This window comes from Bidens hawaiensis, unplaced genomic scaffold (genome assembly GCF_021521415.1).
Source record: "Bidens hawaiensis isolate Kalapana, Puna unplaced genomic scaffold, B.hawaiensis_p1.1 tig00055215_1, whole genome shotgun sequence".
NCBI lineage: Eukaryota > Viridiplantae > Streptophyta > Magnoliopsida > Asterales > Asteraceae > Bidens > Bidens hawaiensis.
The window spans coordinates 47,352-66,507 of NW_027506329.1; the positions used below are offsets into that span (position 1 = coordinate 47,352).

The 19,156-nt window shown below is 35.4% G+C and overlaps 1 protein-coding gene across 1 annotated transcript; it reads right to left on the reverse strand.

Annotated features, from left to right (window-relative positions):
• Window positions 1–17,714: 17,714 nt before the first annotated feature.
• LOC143617540 (uncharacterized) lies at window positions 17,715–18,671 on the reverse strand. Its single transcript, XM_077090065.1, has 4 exons — window positions 18,654–18,671; window positions 18,315–18,564; window positions 17,878–18,213; window positions 17,715–17,794 (listed from the first exon to the last, which is right to left on the reverse strand). The coding sequence occupies exons 1-4, from the start codon at window positions 18,669–18,671 to the stop codon at window positions 17,715–17,717; spliced, it is 684 nt and encodes a 227-aa protein (XP_076946180.1).
• Window positions 18,672–19,156: the final 485 nt, after the last annotated feature.

Here is a 19,156-nt window from a genome sequence, read left to right on the forward strand (position 1 = left end):
CTGCCAAGGGGGAGTCTGTTGGTGCATAGATGTCAGTAGTTCATATGTCTAAAGTCTGTAATCGAGTCTGTAATATTGTTTATGTAATTGTTTGTGTAACAGCGAAGTTGTTGACAAGTTCGCTTAGGCGAACTTGTTAACCAAGCGAAGTTGTTGACAAGTTCGCCTAGGCGAACTTGTTCAACGAGCGAAGTTATTGACAACTTCGCCTGAGGCGAAGTTATCGTGTATTTAAGTAGTTTAACTGTTTACGGTTTAATGGTTAATCAGTTGGTCAGTGAGCGTTTTGGTTGATCGAGTTCAGTTTACGTGAGTCTATTGACGTGAGTCAGTAAGTAACACGATCCGAGTTATCAATATAACGTGAGTTTTGTTCGTATCGTGTGTACGTGTGTTCGTGAGCTTATATTCTACGTCCGTAACGATCTACACAGGGATTCCGCACCTGTGTATATCGGGATATCTCGTGTGATCCGTCCAGGGAACCTACAATGTGTTCAATTTTAAATTGTTTACAGCTTTCCTATACAACTATTTATTAATTATTGCATTGTTATGCGCACACATACAAACTCCGAGGCTATGCCTCACCATTCAAAGAAATTTTTTCAAAATTAGATTGCTTTTTATTTTTGGAAAATTTCTTAAGAATTCCCACCCGTTGTTTTCACTCATACACCTTAGGTCTAGGCTATATGGCATGTCCCTATCACAAATTAAAAGAGGAGAGAAACTGTGAGTTGGGCACTGGCAAAACGGTTCCAAGAACCAAAGGTAAGACGCTATTCCTAACCTAGGTGATAAGCTGACCACAGTACTCAACCCTATGGACCCGAGCAAGACCTAAAATGACATATGACCGACACCCTAAGCTGTCAATCGTGACTAAATTAGTGGTTGCATCCCTATAATTTTCTTTAAACCGAATTCACGGTGGTTCGTGGCTAAACTCGGGTTTCCCGATTATTGTGTTCCGTTATTTAGATGGTTAGTTGGGTGAAAAATCCATGGAACCCATGGGCACTCCTACTATCCATTTCTTAACTTGTTTTCGTATTTTGTTGGAGTAATCAAACGTGGTGATTCACAACATACTCCAACTACCCATATTTATTTTGATAATTCATTATTTAGTTTGGTCGGTTAAAACGCCGTGTAACGCTCATTGGGCCGACAAACTTCATTCCATTTTTAATTCGTTAATTAGTTGGGACAATCAAATTGCCATGTAATGCTTATGTGCTGTCCAACTCAGTTGTTTTTCGTCAGTTCGTTAGGCCATTCAAATTTCCATGGAAAGCTCATGGGAACCCAAAATCCATAATTTATATTTCGTTAGTTTATTGTAAACTTAATAATCTAACTTTTAAACTGACTTAACTCCTAATGTAGTCATCACACATTAATCTTATTGACTACATCATTTAGTAACTATTTGCTCAATGTACCCCCACCCCATCTTATAATCCTTTACATTTAATCTTTGTGGTGCAAATCCTCTTACTTCTTAAGACAACATTATTATTTCCACATAATTAAACATTTTAATATTTTTATGATTTCCTCAATTTATACTTCATCTTATAAATCCTCATTTTTGTCCCTATAGAATGTCTCATTCAAGAAACCAACGTTATCATCGACATTAATCGTTTGATTCTCACGACCATCATATGGATGCCTGTATTGTCAAAGAGATAGCTGCTGCGATCCCTAGGATAGTGACGCAAATTCAAAAGCGATTCAATTTTTCCCACTAATTCCTCTATTGGAGGCTACAAACCATTTCCCTCCACTCATCCTCACAACAAGAAATGTAAAAACCTTGCTACAACAAATCCTACCTACCTGCATGTCTCCTCAAACAAGAAACCTTACCTCAGTCCTTTTCCGTCATGCTTAATCATCATCACTCAGTTAAATCCCTATTTCATCGCTGCGTCCAATGTAACCGTTACGGCCATCTTGCTAACACCTTTCGTTTCCCGCCTACTGAACAAGCTGTCCCGCAACAACCTACCCCTCATGCTTAACCTGATGTTCCTAATACCCATGCTTGCTACCATTGTAAGAACCCAAATCATCTCCGTAATGCGTTCCCTCAACTTACCCATGCTCATCAAGCTCAAACCCATCAACCTCATGTCCCTCAAGCTCCTTCCATCAATCAAGGTCAACCTTATTTAACCCAACACTATCAAACCCTTCAACCACATTCTCAAGTTTACCGAACATATTTCCACCAAGCAATCTTATTGCTCACCGTTCAAGCTATAGCTTTCCAAAAAATGCCGAATCAATTTTCCTCGTCTGCTCCAACTCCTACTCCTGCAATCATGGTGCTTTAAGACATTTCCGCTATAGGTTGGGGTGTGACACGCTATGTAATGGCTAATTTGTTTAGGATGTTTAACGAATTGCTAGTTCGTTAAATGTAAGGTCCATTCATTAAGGATTTTAATGAATGAACTGTAATTCATTATGTATGTTCCCATTAGTCATGGAATGTTGACTAATGGGAGCATAACGAATCATTGATTCGTCATAATTTCCTTATTTGATTTGTAAGTTAACAAACTGGAGCCAATTCGTTCGGGATGTGTAACGAATTGGTTTCCATCTTCTATTTAAGGGTTGTTCATGCCCTCATAATTTAGGTTTTGAGTTAATTAATACCGAAGCTCTACTCAAATACTCTCTCACTCAATTCTTCATTAACGTATTACTAATATTATTCCTATTACTATTACTATCATATAATATACATATTTAAGAATATATCATAAACTAGATCCTAAGGTTAATTGATCTAATCTGATTACGTATTGATTAAATCTATAGGATTAACAGGAATTACAGAATTCGAACGAGTTTCTCGAAACACAAAATTTCGGCATGATGTAAAGAGAGCCAATCAATATCGACTATGACGTAGAAGTTACCCATTTTCATAGGTATAAGATCAACAGAGAACATTTTCTTATTTAGGGTGAGAGTATAATTACGAAGAACATAGTCGATAATGATCGAACTACTATTTGCTATCTCTACTGTAGAGGGCTTAGATTACTTACTACATGGCACATCTAGTATAATTTCAATATAAAAATAAATAAAACCTTTTATCGGCCCCAGATCAAATAATACTGAAGCATGGTGATTGTTAACAAGAAACATACCGTTCACCATGTTGCTCGAGTTTCGGGGTTGATGGCAAAAATGTTTGTCTATTATAAAGCGGTTACCGACTCCAATATAAGTCATATCAATAAAGGTAAAAATGTCATTAGTAAGCATGCACGGGCCCGTTAGTGATTGATCACCATAAAAAATATACTTGATTTAAATAATAATAATTGAAAATCAAAATGATAAAGCAGAAAAAACTGCAAAATGCATAAAAGTATTTAAAATCAACAATAAAAATGTTGATAAATTATCAAACATAAAGGGGTGTATTAGAACCACGTAAAGTAGGGCAAACAAGTAAGTCCTAAACACTTTATATGAAGGCATGTAAGTCCAAACTTGGCAAGTAAGTCCATGGTTCAACATTTATTGTTTGAAAAGAAATTTTCAAAAAGTTTAAATATGCTTAAAATGTTTTGATCAATCATTAGGGGGTCGGAGCCAATTCGGGGTGATTCTTGCCGTCAGAAAAATTGACGGGTTGTTCAATATTAGAGCTATAAATGCGGATTTAACCATAATCTGACATTCGTCAAATCCAACCTTGCGTCTCCCCAAGGCAATGTATTAAGACATGTAGTAAGTACTTGTACGGAGCACACAAATATGCCTTGTTATATTGGGAACGGTCAAGGTCTCCAGAATAAAGTAATATCCGAAATAAGTCTCGTATCAACGTCTTATCGATATTACATGGTATGTCCATGTTTTCAACAAACTGTAGCACACAACGTATAACACCAGGAGATATTGTGATCGTCTTCTTATTGATCTCAGCAACCATATGATTCTGCAATTCCACGTATCTTGCCGAGTTTCAAAATGGACGTATAACACTGAAATGGACATGTACATCAGCAGTAATAGCATAATGAACCCTAGATCGGTGTAAGAATGTAATAACATCTCCAAAGATGTTCTGATCGGAAAAGTTGTCTTGCACGAAAGCATAAATATGGTGTTTTTGTCGAACGACAATAAAGGAGCAGCTGGAGCCTGTTGTTGCTGTTCAGGCTGTTGTTTTTAAACGACTGGTTGTGGATCAGTAGCAGGAACATCTTGAACAAGCTCATCAGCCATTGCTATAAATACATAAACCCAAGGATCAGTACCATGAATAATTAATTGAAAATAAAAATTCAGTTTATAATTAAATAAAAAGTCAATTGTCACTAGATTCGTTATGACAAATGAGGTCATTCGTGATAACGAATACCATGATTCGTTATGGTTATCTTGAAGAATGAGGAACTAACGAATAAGTGACAGCGAATGACTCCATTTATAGATTTTATGCAGCGAATGAAAGTTCATTCGTTATAAAATCACACGAATGAGTCTATATTCGTTGTTTATAACGAATAACCACAATAATTATCAATGTTGGCCTCATTTTGTCAAAGTCAAAATTGAATAAGAACACAGATGGTCAAACATGCAATCAAATTTCAATTAACACGTGTATGACGATGAATTGATGTAATACGAGTATCAATAAACTCGTATGATCATCGATACTCAAACCCAAGCAAACATTAAGATTAAAATACATTATTAAGGTGATGTTTGTTCATAACACAGATCCAATTAAAAGAAATGACTAATTAACTTATCAAATGTTCATGAATTTTGACGAAAAGCAATGCGTTAGTATCGGATACACCCTATGTATCTTAATTACTAATCAGAACTGTAATTGGTGATGGTCGAAGATTCTTAGAAATTTTGGCAAGGGTTTGCCTAGTATGTGCCATAATCGAGGTGAACGAATGAGTCGATTAGTTCACTTACTGTTCCTTCGTTCGTATGGCATGGGTTTGCCTAGGGTTTGCCTTGCACGCATTCCCAGACAAACGAATAGATCCATTCGTTAATTCAAAATTAACGAATGGTTCATATTCGTTGGTTCATTCGTGAACCTCGTTAACATATGATCAATATGTTAAATCCCATAACGAATCAACTTAGATTCGTTCTTCATTTGATATCATTAATGATGACGAATGGGGTCGTATGTTATCAATGTAGTGAAAGCGAATGATGATAGCGAATAGGCTTATTCATTATCCAACTGAAAAATAAGTGACCCGCATTCGATATCAGTATGGATAACGAATGGATTCTATTCGTTATGAATTTACATAGTGAATAGCAATTTAATAATCAAATTAAAATGAAAATTTTAATTTTAACCTTCAAGAATTAAATAATGCATCGAAACTCGTGTCTTGATGAACTTTACCTTAAAGATCTAACCACTCGGAGTAAAATGCAATACATTAGAGTGCTTTATGTTCAAAACACATTAACTTAAAAACCAAATAATTTAAATCAATTAAATAAAAGAATTAAATAAAAGAATTAAATAAAATTGGGAAAATCTTTTTGGTATTATGTTTTTCAAATATGTACCATTTAGCTCGAGAATCGAAAATAAAGCAGAAAACAAAAAAAAATAGCGAACCACAATATATAATTTTTTTTTTGGATTTGTAAGTATTTACTAATTAAAAAGCACATAATGCAAAAACAAATATAAAAACTATTCTACGAAACAATACATATTTTTGTGAGCTGAGCAGAAAATCATATTGACCAAATCGCCATTTCATCGCAGTTTTATATTTCAGCATTATTATGACCGGTGTTAAGTCGGTCAATGATTTTGTTGTCTACTTAAATCTTATTACAAACCTTCGAGTATTATTGTGATAAGATTTAATTTTCAATTAGAGCACAGAATATCAGAAATTATCAGCCTCTAATCTCGTTTCAGGCTTAGTTTGACTTTTACTATATCACCCCAACTTGACTTAAACCATTATGCTGCTGATCAGAATAATGATTTTATAGTTTTATAAACAATCTCAGCTCATAATCCCCACTACATGGTATACCCTCATTATCAAGTGATACACCGAACTTCCTATACTGTGAATAAGTATGCACGAGTTCATCTGTAGGCATACATACATTGTATCCCCTGTGGTCTGTTTCTTACTTGTATTAAGACGCACGCAAGGGAGGAACAATGTGTGACTAACAACGAATTTTGATCAAGTCTGTAATAAATTTGTACGATGTACAGTAGTGATCAAGTTTAATAACTTTGGGTTTGCTTTAAAAGCTTTTGAAATATTCATGTTTATGAATACCCAGATAATTAAGCCGCATAAAGACTCACAGTATGCATCCCATCAATATAATATGACAGGCTATTACATTTCTGCCTTCATTACCAAGACTTTTGGAAGAGACTATCACCTCTTTCAATTTGGTAGTTCATTATGTTTATATCACATAGTTTACCTTAATAGTTTGTTTAAGACCTATCAATGTACCAATGCAATTAAACACTCAGCCTTTTAAGCTTATTTCTTTATGAATCTAGGACTAGATGATCAATGTACTATCATTTTCTCTTTTTGCTTCACAGCTCATTTTTGAGGAGCATTTAAATTCAGTCGCCCCACTCACTTTCAGTTTATAGATATATAGCTATCCTATATATCTACCGGTAGATAACAGGATCAAACATGTATAGAAATACATGTTCCACAAACTTAAATAACCGACATAATTTTTAGCGAAAGAATTAAATAAAACACACAACGATCGCCCCAATCACTTTCCATTTTCAGGTAAATGGCTATCCCGAATATATACAAGTAATATACAAGTATATGTCCTTTAAATTTGAGTAAATGGCATAATTTTAAGCGAAATAGTGCAAAATTCTATATTTTTTAAAATTTTTTTAAATATTTGAATGTTTTTGGTTTTTCTCTATACATACAGAAATCATAATATTTTTTGATTTTCAATTTTTTAATGTTTTTGGATTTTCTTTATACATACAGAAATCACAATATTTTTGTATTTTTCATTTTCTCCCCCAAAATCTAAAACTATAAAAAAATCAAACCAAAATAAACAAAATAAAATAAAATTGATTATCCGAGCTCAAGGATATCAGCAGGAGATTTCAATCCGTTTAAACGAAGCAAAAAATTAAAAAGCGTTTTGTTAAAAGCTTTGGTAAACAGATTTGCTTTCTGAAAATCTGAGTGCACCTTTTCTAGATCAATTAGTTTCTTCTCAAAACAATCACGGATAAAATGATATCGAATTTTGATATGCTTTGTCTTAGAGTGGTGCACAGGGTTCTTGGTGATACTAATAGCAGTAGAGTTATCAATAAATATGGGAGTAGTAAGAAACTTCAAACCATAATCCCGCAAGTGTTGCTGGATCCAAAGAACCTGTGAACAGCAACTTGAGGGCGTAAAACAAAAAAAAATACGCTGATGGGGGACAGGCATACGCATACTATGTGTAATGCTTAACTCATTTACGATAAATAATAAATAAAAAGTCCATTTCATTTCGACAAAAGACCCACACCCAGGTTCCATAGCCCGCTATCCCGATCATGAGTTTCCTACCCCCAGAGGGAAAGGCCCTTCCCTTTTGGGCTGGTTGTGGGTGAGGACGGATTCTAACCCCCGACACCGTGGTTCGTAGCCACATGCTCTAATCCTCTGAGATACAGGCCCCACTGCGTCTCCGCTGGATCTGTTCCCGGAAGTACCCTCAAAAAAAGGAACCTTTGCTCTCCCCAGCCATTTCGGGTTAAGAAGATGTCAAAGCGCCTTTATCTCTACTTTATTTCTATTTATCTCTACTTTATCTCTATAATGCTTATGCGGTTGAAGTGGAGACTGTTGTCCACTTCTTACACTGCCAGGAAACAAGCCGGCTTCCTAGAAATTGACAACCTGTTATAGTAGATTTGAAATTGATCTTGCATCCTCCATTGTCTGAATCGGAAAACGCAGTGAGTTCAAAGCTATCATCCTTGGGATACCATAACCCAGTGTCAGGATTACCCCTTAGATAGTGGAGTATATGTTTTACCTCCGCCATATGAGTCACGGGGACTTGATTGATACCTAGCACATAAACAAACCGCAAACATGATATCAGGATGAGAAACAGTTAAATACATTAAAGAACCAATCATTGCTCGGTAAAGGGTTGGATCAACGGTATCCTCCAATCCATCCGTTGGCAAATTGTAACCCACGGGAAGAGGCGTCGAATGGATTTTCCGGCAGTTATCTTGAATCGGCTCAAGACTTCGTTCACATATTTTGTTTGATGAATAAAAATTCCAGCGTCAGACTGATGAACCTGTAACCCTAAGAAGAAATTCATCTCCCCCATTAAGCTCGTTTCAAATTTCGTCTGCATTGACTTCTCAAACTCCTTACACAACTTGTCGTTTGTAGAACCAAATATGATGCCGTCGACATATATCTGGACGAGAAGCAAATCATCGCCAACATTTTTATAAAAGAGAGTAGAGTCCACAGTTCCTTGTTTGAAGCCATGATTGGTTAGATGGTCAACAAGTGTGCCGTACCAAGCTCCTGAGGCCTGGTGTAGACCATAAAGAGCCTTTTTCAATCGGTAAACAAGGTCTGTATAATCTGGATCTTTAAAACCAAGAGGCTGCAACACAAATACCTCTTCATGAAGTTCCCCCTTTAAGAAACACACTCTTGACATCTATTTGATAAACCTTAATATCCTTGAAAGCTGTAGAGGCCAAAAATATTCGTATAGCCTCCAATCAAGCAACTGGAGATTATACTTCTGTTCAGTCTATGCCTTCTTGCTGATGAAACCCTTGCGCAACCAAACGTGCATTATTTCTGACGATAACCCCACGATTATCCTTCTTGCTTTTAATTACCCATTTGGTCGGAATAGGCTTCTTAACTCTAGCAGGCTTGTCATTGCGATCCCAAACACCCAGTCAAATAAACTGTTGCAACTCTTCTTGCATTGCCTCTACCCATGAAGATTCTTCAAGCGCCATACGAACACTTGTTGGTTCCATTTGAGATAGAAAGCATGTGTATTTTGCGAGATTCATGATTCCGGATGAATGCATATCAACATAAGCACACAATACAGTAACATCACTTGAAGTAGCAATCTGATGACATGTTTGCACACCAACATCAAGATCACCAATGATGTTGTCCTGAGGATGATATGTGTGAATCCGAAGCATCGGATTCTCACGCACAACAACATTATCAATTAAATTAGTCAGATTCTCTTCAGAATCATGAGACGATTCACCAATCTCATGAGTTTCAGGAAATGGAACTAAAGAGGAATCAACAAAATGACCATATCTGACGAAATAGTGATAACATCAGATATATCAAGAAAAAGATCATCTTGTGGAACATCATCATAATTAGAAACTGAAGACCTTGGTGCTAAAAATTGATCTTCTAAATAAGTACGCACCAAGTCTTCATCAGATTGATCAACTATTGGAGTAAACGAATTAAATAAACTTTCATAATCAAGCATCCAATCAAGCCCTTTGCCTGTAGGAGATGTTGTGTATCGTTGACAATCAACATGGTACCATTCTTCAACACAACACGAAGTAAAATTGAAGACCCGTTTCTTAGGTTATGCATAACCCAGAAAATAACCTTCAATTGCTTTTTTCTCGAATTTCCCGCTCTTTTTTCAACATGGTGCAAGGAGACCCGAATGGTTCTAAAAACTTTATTTTAGGTTTATGATTGTTTAGAAGCTCATAACTTGTCTTTTGCAGCTTCTTCACAGTCAGAACACAATTAAGCGTGTAGTAAGCAGTATTCACCGCCTCATTCCAAAATTGGACAATAAGCTTTGAATCTGCCAGCATTGTTCGTGCAGCTTCAATCAATGTTCGGTTCTTTCTTTCAGCGACACCATATTGTTGAGGTACATATGGATCACTATATTCTCGATGAATTCCTTTCTAAATGCAAAAGAAATCCAATAAAGTGTTTTTGAACTCTGTACCATTATCACTCCGAATACGTCTCACCTTATATTTGTATAGTGATTTGATCTTTGTGATAAGAATTTGAACAAGAACAGGTGTCTGATCTATAAAACTCATAAATAACACCAACGAATATCTTTAATATTCGTCAGTTACAACTAGACAATATCAATCTCCAGCAATACTCGCACGATTCACAGGACCAAACAAATCCATATGAAGTCGTTGTAGAGGAGTATCAATGGACTTAATTAAGGTGTGACTTATTTTTCTATTTGTCCGTTTTGCATGCAACTCAATGATCGGTCAGCTTGAAGTGTTTCAGGGAAACCCCATCAACCAAATCATTTGCCATCAGATGTTCATCTTACTGACATGAATGTGACCCATACGCCTAAGCCACATAATCGAGTCTTACTCAGTTGTTTTTAAGACAAAACACGTTTCAACAGAAGTACCTTAGTACTCAAATTCAATACATAAATATCACTTGATCGAGGAGATCGCATAACAACCATGTCTTCTGGAATAACATATCCTGGTTTGAGTATTATACACTCATTGTCAGTAAATACAGTGGTATACTTTTTATCACAAATTTGAGACACGCTCAACAGATTGTGATCCACTTTATCACAATAATTAACTTTCTCAAATGTAATACGACCATTTGAAACATCTTCTTCTTTTGTAATCATTCCCCAAGGATTACCCGCGAAAGCTACATACCCTCCTTGAATATTCTTGACATTTGTTAAAAGATTGATGTTTTCGGTAATATGATGTTAGCATCCACTATCCATAATCCAGTTTTCACCATATATAGTCTTGGATGAACTCTACACACAAAGGTAAAATGATTAGTTCAAAAAGGCAGCTCAGGCCTAAGTCTTGGGCACCTCTTTAATTTCACTTGAAGAGTTAATTTTGATTGAATCCAAATGCGTTTTAGTTGCTTGTGAATAAGTCATAGTCCTTTTCGACTATCGTCTCAAATACGTAGCTTGAACTACATTTGTGTTCACATTCTTACATATTGGCACCGTAGGAACAAATTTGGGCTTTAAATTACTCGTGCTCTCATCAACATGAATCACTTTGCGTGAATTCACATTTGAAAACATGATGTGAGTCTCATCATCAAAAGACATGGGTCTTTTTAGAATTTCTTTAACAAAAGGAACAGATTTGGCTTGTTCCTTGATAAAAGGATAAATACTCTGTGATTTCTTCATTCCATAGTTTCTTACAACGTGACCACATTCACCATATAAAAAGCAAGTTCTCATGTCAACCAACGTACGTTGTGGTTTGACAGAAACTGTTTCAACCGAAGGTTGATGAGACATACCAGAAACATGCATTTTTTTCAAGTCATCAAACGTAATAGATTTCTTTTTTCATAAAAAAGTCAAGATTTGAACAATTTGAAGAACTTTGTAACATGCCAGTTCCAGTTGAATTAACAAATTGAACTTTCTTCACAGAAACTAACAATTGTTATGGATATATTGTGTTTGATACTTTTGATTTAGCAAATGCATGCTCAAGGTCTAGTTTGATAAAATTAAGAGGAATGTCTTTCTCAGTGAATACCTTACTAAGACCTTTTAACTTAAACAAACGGCTAGTGTTTTCATTAAAACAAGTTGGATTAATGAAACGGATCAAATCCTCATCAGAAATCTTTGGTTTAACTGATTTCTTTGTCTTAGCCTTTGAAGGTTTTGGAAAATTCATATTAGATGTAATTGAACCATACACAGCTTCCTCAAATTCATGAGGTTCACATAAGATGTGATTTGAATGTGGAATGTTCTGATTTTTGTGTACAATTTCAGGTTCAACTACATCTTTAATGATTACATTCTCAACAAATACTTTGTTACTTTGAATATGATGTTCTTGAGTTGAATTTTGAACAGTGACTTTGTCCTTTTTATGTTTCTCTTCATGAATGACAGGTTCAGTGACGATTTCTTCTTTTTCTGCAAACGTATTTTGGGAATAATCATCATGAAACAGTGGAGGAACTTCAAGAAAACCTAAACCTTTTGTAGAACCTTTTTGTTTACCAGATACTTCAATTATTTCATTCAGCATAAAAGATGAATTTCTAAATTTTTCCAATTTGTTTTTCAACTCTAAAACTTCATTTTCAAGCTCGGTTATTTTAGATCTTTGTTTGAAAATTTCTTGAAATTATTTATCATTAATGGTCATTTTCACTGAAAGTTCAACTTTATCACACCCCAACATAGGGCCTAGGTGTGTGACCAACAGTTGGTACCGATTTTGTAAACATATCCGAGTTTATTTTAGTAGAAGACTTTTTATTATAAAAATATTTATATACTTTGAAATCATTATTAATAAAACATAATTTCCTTTGTTTTGAAAGCTTCTCGGGAAATAAATACCCAAGTATTTGTATTTATAAATCTTTGTTTAATGTAGTGTGTTATTTTGATAATAAAAACAATGATCCATCTCTACCTAGCGAACATCCACTTCATGAATGGCTCCAATTTCTTGATATTGTAATTTCCTGAAATGTTAGAAAATACGTCAGCGATATGCTGGTGAACACTCTGACGTGAAAATATTTTCTTTTACTTAATTACCCCTCGAACATAGTTATGCTCGGCCCATCGTGGCTTAGGAATAATTAAGCTTAAACCAACACAATTATAAAATCAAGTCTCTACACTAAATACCTCAGCAAACACCGCAGCGTTCGACACTAGTTAGGTACCATTCGTATACACATGGTCATGCTCCCCATAGGAAAGCGTCATATGATTAGGTGTGGTGCGGTGTGCCCACAGCGTTTACCAAATATGTAAGGATCCAGACAAACGAACACGACAGCCTGAGGGCTAGCGCTTATACTTTTGTTTAAAATGTTTTAGAGACATGTAGTCCCATGTAAACCTTTTCATTTAATTCATTTGACTCGTTTTAAACAAGTTTGTAAATTTGACTCGTTTTAAACAAGTTTGAAAAGTTTGGGGCGTATTCACCTTTTTCGATTTAGATTAGCTTCAATACACTGTCCGTGGGTCTTTCCCTTTTTCTTTTGGATCAGCTTCAATACACTTTCCGAGGGTCTTTCCCTCTTCTTTTCTATCTCGCACCTATAGTACGAGTATAACTTATTTGTTAGTCGAATATACAATCCGGCTTAAATACCTTTAGTCTCTTTTGAAAAATCTTTACCTCAATTTTATTTTCTGTATGAACCTTTTGTTCAAAACATCTTTTCTTTATTTTAAACCTTTAGTTTAAAATATCATTTCTTTGTTTTCTTTTTCAAGTTAAAATTCTTTCTTTTAACTTATTTACTTCTCGTTTTCTTTTACAAGATAAACGTTTAGTTTAATTTGCTTTTCTTTTTCTTAAACTCTAGGTTTCTTCTTCTTTTTTAAGAAACATACACTTTCTTTTCTTATTACTTTAGAATAATATATCCTTAAATAATATTTATAACAAATAATATCATGTCTATATTTATTTCTTTCTTTTTTATATTTCTTTTTCTAATCATGTTTGAACCTATAGTTCAAATCATGTCCTTTTTATTCTTACGTTCGAATCTTTAGTCCGACATGTTTTATTTTCTAAAATCTATGTTTTCCAAAACGTATACTTATATATATATACATTTAGTTTATATGAATAATATAAACAATGTATATATATTCATTTACTTATTATTATTTAAAATACCTTTAAATAATACTTTTATATTTATTAATAAAGATTATTTCATTTGTTTTTCTTTTATTTCTTTTCTTTTATTATTATCTAATATAATTTAAATAATAATTTCACTTTATCTATAACCAATAGTTATATTTATATCATTCTCTTTAAATAATTTCTTTGCTTTTCTTTTGTTTATTTTCGAGTTATCGAGCATATTCTCGACTAAGGTATAAGCCTTTTAATATTTTATTAATACTTTATCCGGGCATTATGCCTACCTTGTTCGGCTTATTATTTTCTAAACTCTCGGGAAGCACTTCGACGCTTGCATGTATATCAGAATCTTGATCAACACCTCCCTTCACGTAAAACGAGGTCCACCGGTCTTCAAAACTTGTCGTCACGCACTTCGAGGCGGAACGTTGGGTAGTCGGGTCGTATCGTGTCGGCACATATTTCGAGGCGCGGTGTCGAATCGTCTCGGGTCGGCACGTATTTCGAGGAAGGGCATCGGTACTTCGGGGTATCGTCGGTTTATTGGCACGGATTTCGATGTATTTATCGAGGTAAAGAGATAGAGTAGATTTTTAGTGAGAGAAAGAATTATGGAAATGTGAGTGTGAAATGAGGGGATTCAAGCCTTTATTTATAGGCAAATTTTCGGATCAACATCGGGATACGCGATGGTCTAAAGAATAGCCGTTGCGTATCGCGACTAGCCTTGGTGAGTCATAATGTAGGGTTGCCACTTGGCGGACGCAGTGCCACGTGGTGACACATGGCGGAAGATGGTGCCACCTTGTGACACGTGGCGGAACACGTTTCACGTTGTCAGACCACGTCATCGCGATACGCGACTACGTTGGGTTTTGGTCCGTCACCTATGTCTGCCCATTTATTGGGTTTTGAAAGCATACCCATCGCGATACACGACCAGACAGGAAACCAAAAATTTTATATTTTAAGTCCTTGTACTCTTGGAACTTGGTATTTTTAACCCGATATTTTCGTGATGTTACAACTTTCAAATCATGATTACTTATAGACAATCCTTCAATATTTTGTCTAGATTTCATTTGTGACTAATGATTGTCTATATGTATCCTTCATTGAAGTAAGTTCTTTCATTAGTCAATCATTATGAGCATTAATTAAATCAATTTTAGACTTAATTGTTTCACAATTAGAATAAAACACATTTTCTGGTAATTTAACAGAACCAAAAGAAGAACTGACCTCGTCAAATTTAGCCATGCAAGCAAAAGTAGTTGGATTCATTTGGCTAGAAACATCAGAATCTGATTCAGTATCAACTTCACTTTCAGAAATCAACCCTATTCCACTTGCATCTTGAAAATCTTTAGTGTGCTCAAACATTCCTATATTAGCTTGACCTCCACTCCCCAGCGTTCGTTGTTTCCAATCTATCTCGTCAGCTGTGAGTAAAGCTTGCGATCCCGTAGCCTTTGAAGAATCTCCCTCAGAAGGTTTACCTTTCACCTCAGTTAAGGTCTTTCCAAAACTTCTGTCTTGAGAACGAGGACCATTGTATTCCTTTTTTGGCTTATCACATTCCTTAGCAAAATAACCAAACCCTTGGCAATTGTAACATTTGACTTTAAATTTGTCAAAGCCAACCCGTTTGTTCAAGGATGGTAAATCTTTTCCAGTTTGTTGCATGAACTTTTTCACTTTTTGTACTATCATAGCACTATTTCATTTGAGATCCATTAACTCAATATCATCCGGGTCAATCTGATCAAAATCTTCATCAGTCAGTTCACTTGTAGCAATCTTGCTACCCACCAAGTTTTCATAAGAAGTTATAAATGCACAAAGAAAAGCAAAATTTTGTTCAACTTCCTTCATGTTTACTTTCGTGGATCAGTGAAAACATTTGAAGTTGATACACTAGGTATGTCATTGATCCCAGAAGCCATGAAACATACATTCAGGTCACTTTGGGAAGATGATCCTTCTTGTGCAGTTTGAGTAAGAAATGTATTAATTGGAGCGGCAGTACTACTTAAAGGAAATAAACCTCCATATAATGTCGGGTCTTGAGTTTCTTTCGATGAATTTTGACATTTTAAATTATACTCTCTATCTTCAATATTTTGCATGAACTCCATTGCAGTAAGATCATCATATTTAAAGAAACTATTTTCTTTAAGTACACCATGAGAAACATTGAATAGGAGCTTGGAAGAGCATTTTTCACAGTGTCAATCTTATCAACCTCACTTGGTTCCATTTTTAACTTAGACAAAATGGCAAAACAGGTCCTTTATGTTTTCATGGTTTTTCAATAGTCGTCCTTTAGAAACATTAATGACGGAAATCATATTCTATTTTTCCAAAATGTTGCACGTTACGTCCTTTTCCACTAACCCAGTTAGATTTTTTCGTTAACTCTCATCACATGAGATGCACGTAAGGGTAAAAACGTAATTTCCTCTCCCATATCATTTCCCCCCTTTTATAACACTCCCCCGTCTTTTCCCCTCCTTCGATTAGAAATTAGGGTTACCAGCCGTTATCAAATTGGGAGAAATTGGGGGAATTACGAGCCATGAATGATGGTGTTCTGTGAGTGTGGTAAAGAAGCCGTGATTAAAACCTCTTGGACGGATAAAAATCCAGGTCGTCGGTTCTACTCATGCCCTGTCCAGGTACAATTTTGTATTTCTCTTCTTGAATTAGGGTTCTGTGAATGTGCTTAACTCGAGTAATTATATGTTTTTTTCTTGAAATTAGGGTTCAAATTGCAAATTTATTGGATGGTTTGACCATAAAAAGTGTCAAAGGTGCATGGACATCATACCTGGTCTTCTCAGAGCTAAGAACAGTCTTGAGGAAGCTAATAATAGTCTTGAAGAAGCTAAGAACAAGCTTGATGAAGCAAACAAGAATCTGGGATACAAAGCAAGCAAAATGAAAAGGATGTTGATTGCTAGTTGGATATGTTTCATAATCTATGTACTTTTGTTCTAGATGAATGTAGCTTTTGTTTAGGTTAATAAGGTGTTTGTGTTGTCTTTTATTGTTGATTGTTGTTGTTGTTGACTAATGACACCATCCTAATGTAAGTTTTCTTAAGGTTTATTGTCCTTTTAAGGTTGTATTGGTTGTTAATCAGGTTCCATTTGTTAATTTTGACTACACATTTGCACTGCACTAGACACATTTTGACTGCAAATAACCAACTTTGACTGCACTAGACACATTTTGACTGCACTAGACATATGTTGACATTAAATAACCAACTTTGATTGCACTAGACACATTTTGACTGCACTAGACATATGTTGACTAAATATAACCAAAATGGGACTGCACTAGACATGCTGAATGCAATAACCACAATGTGAATGCAATATAAAGTCAAAAAACATCAACCAAAGTCATTATCTCAATTAGTCAAAGACATTCACTAGAAAGGGATAACATAAAGTAAAATAAAGAGACTACCAAATTCATTACATAAACCATTCAAATAAAGTCATTACATATACCATTCAACCAGTCATTACATATCCAAATTCAAAACACCAAATTATCATCCTTAAGTCATTAATCCAAGTTCAAAACACCAAATTACCAACATCCAAACATACATTAACACATACATAAACTAAAACATATTCCAAAAGACAAATAACCCTACATCTTGCCCAATCTTCCAGAAGACCAATCACCTTGCCTGCTTGCATGTCCTTGTGTTGTGTCCTATATTGCCACACTTTGAACAAGCTCCTTTGGTTTCTTTCTTTGACAACTTACCACCTTGAGTCAAGTCCCCTAACTTCTTTGGTCTACCAACTTGTTTGTTATGTTTGGGAGGAGTAAGAGTTGTAGGCACTTGAGACCTTGGCTATAAGGGCCTGCCATTGATTGGATTGATCTTGAAAGAATAAACTTGTCTCCATGTGTCCATTCTATGCACTGGATTAACCTAGCTTTCCACTGCACCAACCCTTCCACCATTAAGAGCCTTGTTCCAAATTGTTGTCACCACATGTTCACAAGGAATACCTGGGTTGCATATATAACATATTTCAAACACTACCCAACTACCCAACTAACTACATAATGAAATACAATAGACAATTGCGTACCTGTCAGCTCCCACCTTCTGCATGTACATGTCCTCTTAACCAAGTCAACAACTCTTTGCTTACCTGGTCTGCCACTAACCTGATCTAGATCTCCCCCATTCCACTGAACAGTATAATGTGCTGCATTTGTCCTAATGTTTTGCAACTCAGTGGTGGCAGTGGGTGTAAACAACCCTTCACTCTTGTCTATAACCTCCAAAACATTCACTATCCTTCTCATTAAGTATTCCCTTATGTATTCAAGTGCTGATATGATAGGAATGTCTCTGCCTTCCACAATCTTACCATTAAAAACTTCACACATGTTGTTAATCAACATATCAGACACTGCCCTCCCTATGAACAAATCAAAGTAGTTGACACATTAAATATGACAGTTAACACATGAAACAAAGCTAAAGATGACAGTTGACACATTAAAGAGATAAATTGCATACCTGAGAAGTGTGACTTAGACCAGTGTTTAGGATGAATGTTGGAAAACCACAAGTGGGCGTCCGGGTTGAATGCTTTCAACTCATCCATTGCTGTCTCAAATTCAGGAATTGTTGTTGCATGAGCACACTTATATAACATATATTTGTACAAATTCCCTCTATAAGTTGCTTTAAATTTATCATGAATATGCCAAACACAAAATATGTGCTCAGCACATGGAAACAAATTTTCAATAGCAGGAAGAAGGCCCTGTTCAAGAAAGTTACAACTTAAATCCAGATATAGTGCAGTGTACAAGAAAGTTATAACTTAAAACAAACACAAAATTAATAACATACCTTTTGCCTATCACTCATGAAAGTGAAACATGAGTTTGGACCCAAATCCAGATCATCTCCTAAGTTTTCTAGGAACCAAGTCCAAGAGCTGAGATTTTTTGTCTCTACAACTGCAAAAGAAACTGTGTAGATTCCATTATTTGGGTCAACTCCAACAGCAGATAAAATTTAACCTGGGAATGGTCCTTTCATGAATGCACCATCTAGACATAGTAGATCCCTCCCTATTGCCTTAAACCCTTGCTTTAAAGCACCAAAACAAACATAGATCCTTTTGAACTTTCTAGTTGGTAGATTTGTGTCTGTGCCCTCCTCAACCTGAATTTTTACAGTGGTACCTGAATTTTGTTTTTTCAATTCAAGCACATAATCCCTAAGCATACCATACTGTTTTATGTAATCCCCTTGCACCATTTTCTTGGCTTTAGCCCTAGCCCTGTATACTTTTAATCTGGAAATTCCTAGTTCATATTGTCTTTGAAATTGCTCTTGCACAGACTTGA